General features: G+C 41.9%; 1 protein-coding gene across 6 annotated transcripts in view; it reads right to left on the reverse strand.

Annotated features, from left to right (window-relative positions):
- TLK1 (tousled like kinase 1) overlaps nucleotides 1-12613 on the reverse strand; it is a 310849-nt gene that overhangs the window by 73274 nt on the left and 224962 nt on the right. For all 6 annotated transcript variants that reach the window (XM_088470184.1, XM_088470297.1, XM_088470045.1 and 3 more), the window contains 2 exons: nucleotides 8780-8851; nucleotides 5298-5373 (listed from right to left, as the gene is read on the reverse strand). In XM_088470184.1, coding sequence (XP_088326310.1) covers nucleotides 5298-5373; nucleotides 8780-8851 — 148 coding nt within the window. The remainder of the gene's footprint in view (nucleotides 1-5297; nucleotides 5374-8779; nucleotides 8852-12613) is intronic.

Consider the following 12613-nt stretch of genomic DNA (forward strand, 5'->3'; position numbering starts at 1 on the left):
CAGACTTGGACGATTCCATTCATTTTAATGCAGTCAAAAATCGTTCATAGTTCAAATCGTTGGTCAAATCGTTCATCTGACACATCCAACAAATCTGACCGTATGCTCCAATATATAGAATTATAGGACAAAAAACCTGACTGATCAGAATGAAAATCATTCCACGCCTTCACACAAGCCTCCCAATATGTACCACCTATAATAGGGGCCTATGCTGTGATACACCTATATCCTCAATACGCCGTGTGCAATGCGAACAAGCCTGCGCGGTCTTTATCTGCACGGAGAACAACGGAACTTGGCATGAAAAAAATCCACGGCCACTGCATCATAGCACACTGTATACACATTCAGACTCAGTCACATGCAGATATATAAAATGTTGCATATCAAATTAGTGTGGTCTCGTGAAGGGGTTGTCGCATCCGCTTAAGAATAAGACGCACATTCAACTGAAAAAAAACCGCTCTGTTTGGCGCAATTGCAGCTCTGAGGAAGGACGTATCTGTATCCAGACCTCTCCGCTGCACTGACACTGGGGAGGTGGACTGTGCGTTCCCCTAACTAAAGCGCTGATGCGAAGAGTCCAAAAGTAAAAACGCGCTGATAACTTTTGAACAGCTACAATGGAAAGACAAGGATGGAGAGTAGTGCATTACAATCCATCGCTTTCCCCTTCGTCACAAGAAGCTTTTTGCTGCCACAAAAACATGTTAAGTATTTCATTTGAGATTAAACACTCGTCCCCACTGGTGGTTATTACTTGCGTCTTACAAGCGATTGTAATGGATAGCCAGAACGTTTATGCAAGTCCCGTCATGACGAATATGTATGCTTGCCATAATATCCCTTTAATCCGGGACACCTATAATTGACAAATTCTGTGGCTTAAAACCAGGTAAAATCCAGGCTTGAATTTAGTCATCCACAAAATCTGTGCTATTCATACGTGTCCCAGATGCCTAGTAGTTTAACTGAATATAGTTAATAAACAACCAAAATATTATTAATAATCCCCTACTGATGGTCGCTTGGCGTGTTTGTCAATACACTAGAAAACAAAGAAATTGAAATTGCCACCATTCTCTTTTCCTCCTATTACTCTTAAATCCTGAGTTTCAAAACGGGGAGGCTTCTATGCCCTTCTCATCATGGCCAGATAGGGGGATCCCGTATGTCCGGGCATTGGTTGACATCGAGAACTGCCGGCCCTATCGGGTGGCGGAATTAGTGGATAAATATAGTTTGCCTCAATTCCACTCTTTGGCACTATACCAGGCACAGCATTATGCGAGTTCCATGATACGTACTCTTTCTACGGTAGATTGGTCCAACTCCCTGGACCTATTATTAGCTAGACCTATGGGAGGAAGGGGGGTCATTTCTCTTCACTACAAAATTCTCCAGATTCCTTTAGACCATTCTAAAATATCTACGGGGCTATCTACTTGGTGTACTGTATTCCCGCATATTACCATGGAAAGTTTATTACGCTCATTACTCTATTCACAACCAGTGCTCTCATCGAGTATGTATAGAGAAATGTTCTATAATATTTACCACAATGGATATCTTTCTCCCCACCGCAGGTTCTTGATGGGATTGTCCGATACTAGTGTTTGTGCTAAATGTGGGGCTTCTGATGCAACCTTCATACGCTGTATGTGGGAATGTCCCCTTATACGTGGATTTTGGTCATCAGTTAAAAGATTTGCACCTAGGTGTCTAGTTAGTTACCTTACATTATCGGCGGTGTGGCAATTTTGGGTATTTTACCACCATCTGTTTCGGGTAGGAGAGATAGTAAAAAAACTATTATTGATTATATCTGCGGTGGCTCGTAAATGTGGACCCATGCAGGTCCCCCATCCGTTCCTTTATTTAGGGCCAAATTACTTTTGCTTTTCAAATGGTTTGGCTAGAGACCACACTCCATAAGGAGACCAAGACAGCGGCTTTTTTTCAGCTGTGGGAAGGCTTTATAGACTCCTTTACGTTGGAATTACGACGCCAAATCTATTTATGCTCCAGAAATACTTCTTGGTATGAAACTAGAATTTTACTGGACGATCCGCCTATTTCGCTCCCTGTTACAGGTTAAGATGGAACCTGTTTCTATTTGGATCTCCATTTCCTGGTTTAGTTTTATTGGATATTTCTTTTTTTTTTTTTTGAGGGGTGTGCCAGCCGTCTCTAGATGACTTTAATTAATATAGGTCTTATTTTGGTTCTGTTTTGTGAAGAAAATACTTTTATGTATTTATTCTGTACGATATGTATATTATTACCCTTAATGGGCCTTTGTTCTATTTATTATTTACCATTATTTTTTGTTGTATTTATGTTATATTATTGCTTTGATGAATAATAGAAATTTAAAAAAATAAAAATAAACAACCAAAGTGTGCATTTACATTTATCTCAAGATTAATTTATGTATTATTCAATTGTTATAGTGTTGCATAACTTTTTGCTCTAGAAATTGTACTCGCCCTGTCTGTACCATTCAGACACTACTGTACAGCTCATTAGCATTCAAAATATGATTTAAAAAAAAAAAAAAGGTGTGAGGTTAAACCTCAATGTTAAATCTGTATAAATGACTGCACACGTTTGGATTCACAGAACATCACACCATGCATAGAGGGCAACAAAAACATGGATTCTCTTGTGGCGTATCAGGGATTTAAACCAATACAGCATCTGCCACTGAGCTGTAACATAAAAGATTCTCTTTACTGACCGGTGGTTCTGAGATGTCAGTAGCTATAGGAGGATTAGACAGAATCTCACCTACATCATGTCACCATGATCAGATAGGAGCAGAAGTGCTGCAGGCTGCTGAATTATATAATGAGCACAGTCATAGGGAGAGTTTGTTCAATAAAACTGGATCAAGATCTATTTTTGAAGCAGTTAATGGTATCTCCCTTACAAAAAGGTGACAGAAAACCTGCACTGCATTGTTGAGCACAGCATAGCACCACTGTAAAATCATTTGATACCTCAAGTGAAAGTACAATTCAGGCAAAACCTCACAGAGTGGGTCTTAAATCAAAGTCTGCTGCATGAGAGCTATGCACAATGTCCTTAATAAGCTGCCCAGTTGCTGGTCCCACAATGCCTTTCTCTGTCTGCCAGCTCCGCTGGGGAGCTCTGTTGAAGTCCCATTTAAATGGGTATGTGAGAATTGGGAATGAGTCTCACAACCTGAATTAGCAGCATTATTTGTCCCAGTGAACTTCAAACGTTGTAGGTATCATTGGGCATACATCATCAAGTGAATTAAAGGAAAAAAAAACATAACTAGCACAACATACACAGCGATTGGTGAAGTAAAAACCAGCTAGTGCTGACCGTAAATGACAGCCATGACTATTTCCTTGTATCCCAAACAGAACGCACATATTAATAATCCATATTATGCAGCCAAAAGTCTACAAAACACAACTTCCTGCAATGCCTACTAACACACGGGGAAAGTAAATGAGCATGTCTTAATGGGTTTTCATATATTGTAAAACTTTTACCCTAAGTATTCTTTAAATAAATAATAACATAACTAGCCAATTACACACAATTAGGAGTAAATATTTTCACTGGAAAGGTAGCAATGGATGGACTGATTTTTCCTTCCTATTGTCAAATATTGAGATAACTATAGGTTCATTATACAACTTTGCACTATTAACTGCGCCATTAAAGCTGGGTACACACTGACAGATATATATGAATTGATCGGCCTGTATATCTGGTGCCCGTCGGCCAGTGTGTACCAGCGATATGTCTGTGAACGACGTCATTCACAGACTTATCGCCTCGGCTCTGCTGCAGATGGAATCGGTATGTAATGCCGCCGGATGTATTGCCGGCGTACTAAATACCGACGCTGGAAGCCCGAACCATCAGGATCCCGACTAGGGTTGGCAAGTACCCTAACCCTCCCTTAGTGGTACCTAACCCTAACCTCTCCCCGGTGGTGCCAAACCCTAACTCCCCCTTGCCGCAGCCTAAACCTAACCTTCCCAGGGGGCTGCCTACCCCAACCACCCCCTCAGTGGCGCCTAACACCCTCCTTCCCATAGCCCAACCCTAACCCGACCCAGGGGGTGCCTATAACTAACCCTCCCCTGCGGCTAACAGTCCCGGTTTACTTTCGTTCGGTATGCCGGGCGTCGGGATTTCGGCGTCTGGCTAAAGATAAGCGGCGGTATTTAGACGCCTATCTTTAGTACAGATTGGGCTTCCAGTGTCGGGAGTCCGACGTCCAGCATTCCGGATGCCGGTAAATGAACTGCATCCCCTGCAGATATATCGGGTCATCGCCCAGTGTGTACGGGCGCTCTGCAAACCGCCCGTACACATGCAGCAGAGGCCGCAGGGAAAGGGGCGGAAACGCTCCCGTCCCGCCCACCGGCTGGTGGGACCCGCAGCCAGGCACAGATGATGGCCGTTCAGTGTGTATGAACGACCATCATCTGCAGATATATGCTTACAGTGTGTACCCACCTTAACTTTGAAGCTGTTATGAAGTCTGCTTACAGCGCTTACCTTTCAGCAGACTGATCACATTTATCTGTGCTCCATAATCCCCTTATCTCTTTCTGATGCCCACTGGTCAGTCTCATTTAAGTGAGATAATCCTCTCACAATACAATAGATATAAAGCATGACAATGGCAGGAGAAGCGTGCGGTCAGTGTCCAAAGTACTGAAAATACGACAGAGAAGGAGAAGACGTAGAAGACATCTCTCCGGGATTGCCCGTGCCGTACACAGCTGAATAACATAACACTAGAATATACAAGCATCCCACCTTTCCCAATATCAGTACTGTGGTGAGAGTTCCTCGCCAGTCGCAGCACTCACATAATGCTAGTAGGACCTCTGCCGATTACCTTCGGTGCTGCTCGGTTATCTCTGTAGCAGGACGTTTGTTACACTAAACCACAGGTTCTCAAACTCGGTCCTCGGTCCCCCAAACAGTGCATGTTTTCTGGGTCTCCTCACATAATCACAAGTTAAATAATTAGCTCCACTTGTGAATCTTTTAAATTGTGTCGGTGAGTAATGAATACACCTGTGCACCTGCTGGGTGACCTGTGTGGGGTCCTGAGGACCGAGCATGAGAACCCCTGTACTAAACAAGCAATGTTACAAGAAAAGTGAACTTATCCATTAACCAGAATGGGAGAAATAAAATTACAGACATTTGGGTTTTTATCTAAAAGTAACATACCGTGCTTATCAAGCTAATTATATCCATATTACCTCCAATATTGATATTTTATTCATTACCTTGACTGCTTTCACTCTGATTTTCCGCTTTCCTCTTCCTTCCCCTTGTAGAGTCCGACTGTTTCTTTTCAGGGGTCTAAAATCCATGATCAGGAGAGAGGGAGAGAGTCAAGTATCTGGTAACAAAGATTCCATACCGGGCACAATTACTCCACCCATCAGTGTATACATACAATACCACAACTTATTTTCAAAGACATAGGGTGGGATTAAATTAGCCCCGTTATCTGAACGGGTGCTAATTAATCGCCGGCTCGGATTCATTTAGCCCCGCTTATCGGGGGATTTATTTTCGGGTCTCCTCAGACACGAAAAGAACTCCCTGTTAGCTGTGCAGTTATCAGGGGGTAACTGCCAGTTAACGCACAGGTCCGTGAACTTCTCACGGATCCTGTGCGTTTACGCCCGATAACCCATGTTAACGCACATGTTTAACATGCTTTATAGCAAGGTTATTGGGCGAATGCAGGAGGCCAATTGAATAGCCCTGGGCGTTAAAGCTAGAGGCTACTCCCGTTACTTACCCGCAGTGATTTATCCCCTTTAATGTTTTCACTTTATTTTGGGTCACTGCTAATCACCTCCCCAACAGTCCTCCTCTGAGATGCAAACCTACAGGTCCTGGTTTGCTTATAAGGGATAGATCTTGATAGGCTCCCAAAAGTGTCTGGCTGGCATCTAACTGTATATTACATACACCCGGTGTATTACACATCAATGTCAAAATGATGCACACTTTACAATTGGCCAAATCTGCAAAAGACCGGTGCCAGAGAAAGACCTATACCAACTACTGCACTAAATAGAGGAGAACCCCTAATGGGTATTTAAGGCTACATTTCCTAGATGACATTCTAGTGAGCTATGACAAATCTAACCCATTCCTGCTCTAGAAACTCCATGTATACATTGCATCAGCCTGCACGTGTGTACGAGTAACTTAATTAGCATGAACTGTACATGTTTGCCAACAGCGTGGCAGAGGTGAGCACTCCTGAAAGCTGTGCTGGCACATCAAGGCATTCTGTCTGTTATTATCACCATGCTCTATTTATCGAGCGCCAGCATATTACACAGTGCTTTACAAGGAATATTTTTTGTTTTACTCATTCAACTCAGTCCCTGCCCAAGTGGAGCTTAATTCTCTACCACACAAACACACATTAGGATCAATTACTTTAGAAACCAATTAACCAGTAGCAATTAGCCAGTAACCACCAACTGCCCAACGCCAGGAATTAGCGCAGTACCTGTAATTATCAACTGCCTGTTGCCAGATACTAGCGCGGTTCCCGTATACATGAACATGTATCATCATTTACAATTTCAATTGTTATCCCAATAGCTATTATAGTAACTGACTCCTCAAACTGTAAGCTGGTTAGGGCAGGTCCATCTTCATCATCTAATTTATTTGAATAATAATCCCCTCAATCTATATTGCTGCACAATTTTTTGCGATTTACAAATATAAAATACAATAATGATAACTGACTATAAATGCGTTTGGACAGAAAAAAAAAAAAAGAGCGCCTGGAAGAAACCTACATGTATAGGGAGAACATACAAACTAACTGCACAGAGACCGCCGTACTACTCTAGTAGGTTATGTTACTATGCTGTGCAACATAAAAGAGTGTCCTTTCACTACTTACTCGTACTAGCCCAATACATATTCTTTGCCACTACTACCACCACAAACAATGCGTACAAAATAGATTGCTCTGCTCTCAGGCTGGTGTCACACCTGCATTCTGGAAGCAGAGTGTTTAGGCTTTAGTAAAAAAAAAGCAACAGATCTCTTCTGTCCATTCACATCTAGAAAGCCCACGGGATTTTTTCTGTGTTGGCACACTAGCGGCCGTCAGTGCCAGGCGCCCGACGGAGCAATTCAATTGTTGCTCCGTTTTGGTGCTAACATCTGCCGGCACTTCTGCTTGCCCCTCCTGAGGTGGTGAGCAGAAATGCACGATAAATCCTATTACCAGAACTTCAGACTGGTTTAGTAGTTTTATGTGCCTAAACTGTGTCTAATTAGGAGTGACAAGCGAGATAAGTAATGGGTGCCCAAAAATAATTTAGTTGCAACATTGGGCGCCCATTAGAGTGCCTTAAAAAAAAAATTAAGATGAATCGCCCCTTAATGCTTAAAAACGCTTACAGATGTATCCTCATGCTGTGACTTAGTAGTGCATAGCGTCTTTTTGTAAGATTCTTTTACCTTCAAAACGCGTCTTATTCGCACAGCGAATTAAAATTATATGCGGTGTCCTATATTGTGTGTGTGACTGCGGGCGTATCTGCATGCAAATTGCTATATTACAGTGTCAGTAACACTGTACTGTAGCGTTTCGCATGCAGATACACCCGCAGTCCTACACAGAATATAGGCATATCATTTTAATCAGCAGAAGCTGCTTGTGCGTCCTGTTTGCATCGCTGTGCGAATTAGAGGCATTTGAAAGTAAAAAGTCGCATGAAAAGACGCTCAGCGCTACCGAGTCACACGCTGTCACACATTATGTGTACCATGACTTATAGCGCACAGAGGATAGATGTATGTGGACACATCTGTATTATCATCATTTATTTATATGGCGCCACAAGTGTTCCACAGCGCCTTACAAAGCACATAAACAAATAAGTTGACCAGTGACTTACAGTACAATACAATACAATACAGGACGAGGACAAGGATCATGTACATTGCTACATTAGCGACCATAACACCCAGATAAGCAACAAAACATAAGCAACCAAGTGTTAGGTGCCCTAATGGGGAGTAAGAAGTAGATGAAAGTAGAGCACAAGAGGGTAGAGGGCCCTGCTCATAAGAGCTTACATTCTAAAGGGGAGGGGCAAACAGGGGTGACACAGATGGGGTAGACAGGGAGGAAGGAATATGTAGCAGCAAGTTAAGATGAGAGCTGAATGTATTATTTTCCCCTAGGTTAAAAAAATAAATAAAAACTGCTGAAATCTAAAATGTAAAAACACTTGCACAAACAAGCTATAATAAAGCCATTACAAAAATGAATTATCATAAAAAAGAAACCAAGAATTGAGCTCTCGCGAGAATGCTACCGAATGCCAATGCCGCGTTTATCATACACACTCTGCAATCTGGTAACTTGGCCCTATCAAAACAGGTCATCTAACTTGTAAAAACAAGTGGCACTTATTATGCTGGATGGACAGGTGTACAATAATAAACGTTATGCGAGGCCATGCGGGGTATCCTATGATTAGGGTGTACTAGCTCTTTAAAACGCCCACTCGTTCTGAAATCTGATGCATGAATGGCAGCTGTCAGACTCTTGTGACAATGTGATTACAATCTATAAATACTTAGAACTAAAAAAAACGGTTACTAACAGTCTTCTGATTACAGGAAGAAGCAGATAAATACAACATATGATAAACATTCAAGTTAGGAGGTAAATAGTATGCATGAAGCGAATTCACACAAAGTAAAAACATACCTCTGACTCTTTGTCGCTTAAAGAACCCAGGCTTCCGAAACTATGGTTGGAGCTCTCATTGTTTGTTGAGGCCTGTTAGACAAACATAGGTAGGAGAAAATAAGCAGCATGACCAAGGTACACAATTGTGCTGAACAAATGAGCAGTTTGTTTCCCATGTCTCCAAGAATAACTAATTAATAAAAGTAGCTTGTAGCAAACAAAATATAGAAAACCAGCTTTCATTTCATTAAGCAACATAACAATTTAGCTTTGCCATTTCAGTGAGAACGTCCATCTACTAGTTGACCTCTGATCTGGAATATGACGTCTCCCACCCATCAGGAGGCAAAAACAAAGGGGGCAATTCAATTAGCGGCCATGAGGTGCCAGCATTTCTCCAGCATCTGGTGACCAGCAGCTTTGCACATCTTTCCATGTACTCCATAGAGGTGCGCTGGATTACGGCGTATGCAATTTGGCCAAGCTATTCTGAGGATTTTTTTAAGAAAAATCTCAGGGTTCAGTATTCATGGAAATGATGTCTGCCGCTAAAACATACGGAGTCAGGGGGGGAAAACGTAGCCTCTCCTTTGAATTAAAATCATTTTCATTCATTTATAGCTACAAAACGCACACATTCCCTATAAGAAGCACTCGTGCACTCTAATGTCTCACTAGGAAACGGCAAACACTCCCAGAGTACTAATGACAGGCACTTGTTCCATGCAGTCTTCACAGAAGTCAGCACCAAACAATGGCTTCTGTTTTGTGTTCATTATTATATAAAACCTCTACTGACACCTAAAACCTGGCAACATCCAGTGTTTACAATTCAGGGAGGAGGAAGCAATGTATCTTACAACAGGGTTGGCTCTCCCTGAGACAACAGATTAATCCAGTTCAACCATCTTGTGGTTTTACGTGCCTCCGCTGTAAATGTAGCTTGCACTGACTGCATCCCATATTAATTACCGAGCACTAAAGGATTATAAACGGTAGTAAGAGGCCCAAATGTTTGCCAGTCTAGTAAGGAGAGGATAACGGTAAACATGGCCGAAAGCTGTTCAGGAAACTTGTGCTGAAAAAGTACCAAACTTGAGTGAGAGACTTGTGACTGTCCTGCCACATGATATAAATTACCGTGATACAAAGGGCACAGGAGACAGGGCTTTTACGCTCATGGACTGATAAATGGAACCCTCTATTTTATTCTGGATGATTTATTGGAAACGTCCTGGGGATCAAGTGCTCTAAGACCCTACGGATTATTAGTCTATGACTAGAGTAAAACCATGGAAGCCAGCCACCGTCCAATACATGGTTAGCGTTTGTTACAGGGGATGTAAATATTTCTATTATTCACCCTGAGATTATAGGTTCCATCCAATTACAGCTAGCATAATTACATATTCAATATAAATGTTACTTTAAATAATAGCTGATTTTTATTTTTTTTAAACACATAGGGGGGAGGAATTAAAATGTTTTTGGGGCGCCCGATCTCCCGTCTAAAGTGATTGGGAGCTATTCTATTGTTAACGCTAAGGGGCGTGAATGCTGCGGGCACCCAATATTCCTTCTCCTGAGGTGGCGAGCAGAAATCCGCGAAAAGTCAAGCGTTTGGGCAGGGTGCCCGTTACTTTGCACGGGTTTAGCCGCTTTACGCGTGATATGTAATGGGCACCCACAGCACTTCCGCCCATCGTCAAAACAGTTGAGTAACGCCCACTGGATGCCCATTACTTGCAGGTGTGAGAAAACAATTGAATTCCCCCTGTAAGTAACATAATTAAAGTCTAATCTGTTGAGGTGTCACTAATACTTTATGATCACCAGTGTATATTCTGCCATTGCTCAATAAGTATATTATAGTACAAGCCCCAAAGGGTTCGAGCCCTGCAAAATTCCCACACAGATTTCCTATAATAGTTACAACCTAGTTACAGCAATGCTGAAAACTATGGTTAAATAGAAACAAAATATATAAAAAATCTCTCTAAAATCATGTTGGGCCAAATGAATAACATGCGTGATTTGGAAAGTACGGAGTTTTATCATTAATATAGCACTGCGTTTTGCCGTTAACAAAAAAAATGCTGCCTTAAAACTAACGGCAATATCACGGAAATCTCTACCCTTTCCGAATCCTGCAGCCTTTTACATTTGGCCTCTTGTCTGAACTTAACATATTTTAAATAGATTTGTATTAGTCGGATTGGTTCAGTTGTAAACAAAGCCCCCAAACACACGTTGGTACCCTACTTTACATTCCAGGCGGCCGGCTGCTGGTGTGCAGGGAAACGGATTGGAGGCGCTATGGTTAGACCAATACATTTCCCTGACACAAGCGCACACACTGACAGCAGCCCTTGCCATAGAATACATTAGTTAGGGTGGGCTACAAGCGAGCAGAACGAGCACCGCACAGTATTACCGTCGGCAGGTAGGGTTCCATTTCCCAACTAAATAAAAACAAATGTAAGCCTGTGTATAAGGACAGCTGGAGGCCACTCTGCTTAAAACATATATACATTTGTCCTGGTGCAATCTTTTTAATACCTACATTTGAGTATGTTACAAGTTGCTTCTTTATGATGGATAAGTTTGTGCTTTCCTTTCAGTGCATCCCACCTTATGGGTTGTCTTAGATAATGAGCTACCTACAGATGTGTCCACATGTATCTATCCTCCGTGCGCTACAATTCACGCCACACAACGCGGGAGCTCCGTGTGACATGGTAGCGCTGAGCGTCTTTTCGTGGAACTTTTTACCTTCAAACGCTTCTTATTCGCACAGCGATGTGAGTAGATAGAACAAGCAGCTTCTGCTGATTAAAATGATATTCCTATATTCTGTGTGCGACTGCGGCTGTATCTGCTTGTGCCATCTATTCGCTTAGCTGTACGAATAAGAAGCTGTTGAAAGTAAAAAGGCGCACAAAAGACGCTCAGAGCTACCGAGTCACGCCACGGCATGGCGCGACTAGAAGGGCTGTTTAACGCGCAAGGAGGCTCGATGTATGAGGATCCATCTGTAGCTAAACCCATAGCGATTGTCTCACTGGGAAAAGAAGAGTTAAAAGGACATCAAGCAAGCGGGTTACACTTTCTGCACTATGTTTGCAGCTGTTTTGGTAACAGGCTTTTAAAGCCTGGCTGAGTGATTAAGAGGTTCGTTTGGAAAGTTGCTCTCCTTGTTTGGTGCTCCTGGCCTGGCAGATCTCAGAGAGAAAAATATCAATGGAGACCCCTTTCAGCCTAGAACAAGCACTTGCACGGACAAATCCATCCTGAAATAATAACCTGTTATTACGCATACCCCTAAGCCTCTCTCTCTCCAAATATACAGTATAAGATTTCCCACCTGAACCCACATTCAGTTATTTTAATCTGTTTGATTAGCTATACCTACCAGCTTTCAGCGCTGACACAGATAGCGTCACAATCTGCAAACCCTATACAGATTGAGTCTCCCATATCCAAAATGCTTGGCACCAGGGGTATTTTGGATAACGGAATATTCCGTATTTTGGAATATTTACATACCATAATGAAATATTTTGAGAATAGGACCCAAATATACACACAGAATGCATATATGTGTTATATACACCTTATACACACAGCCTGCAGGTCCTTTTATACAATATATTCAATAATTTCGTGACTCAAACAAAGTTTGTGTACATACATGAAATTCATTTATGTTTCATATACACCTTATACACACAGCCTGAAGGTAATTTTATACAATATGTTTAATAATTTGTGCCTTAGACAAAGTTTGTGTACATTGAACCATCAAAAATTAAAGGTTTCATTATCTCAGTCATGCCACAAATAATTCTGTAT

Source organism: Taudactylus pleione, unplaced genomic scaffold, assembly GCF_031769625.1.
Source record: "Taudactylus pleione unplaced genomic scaffold, aTauple2 ptg000004l, whole genome shotgun sequence".
Taxonomy (NCBI): domain Eukaryota; kingdom Metazoa; phylum Chordata; class Amphibia; order Anura; family Myobatrachidae; genus Taudactylus; species Taudactylus pleione.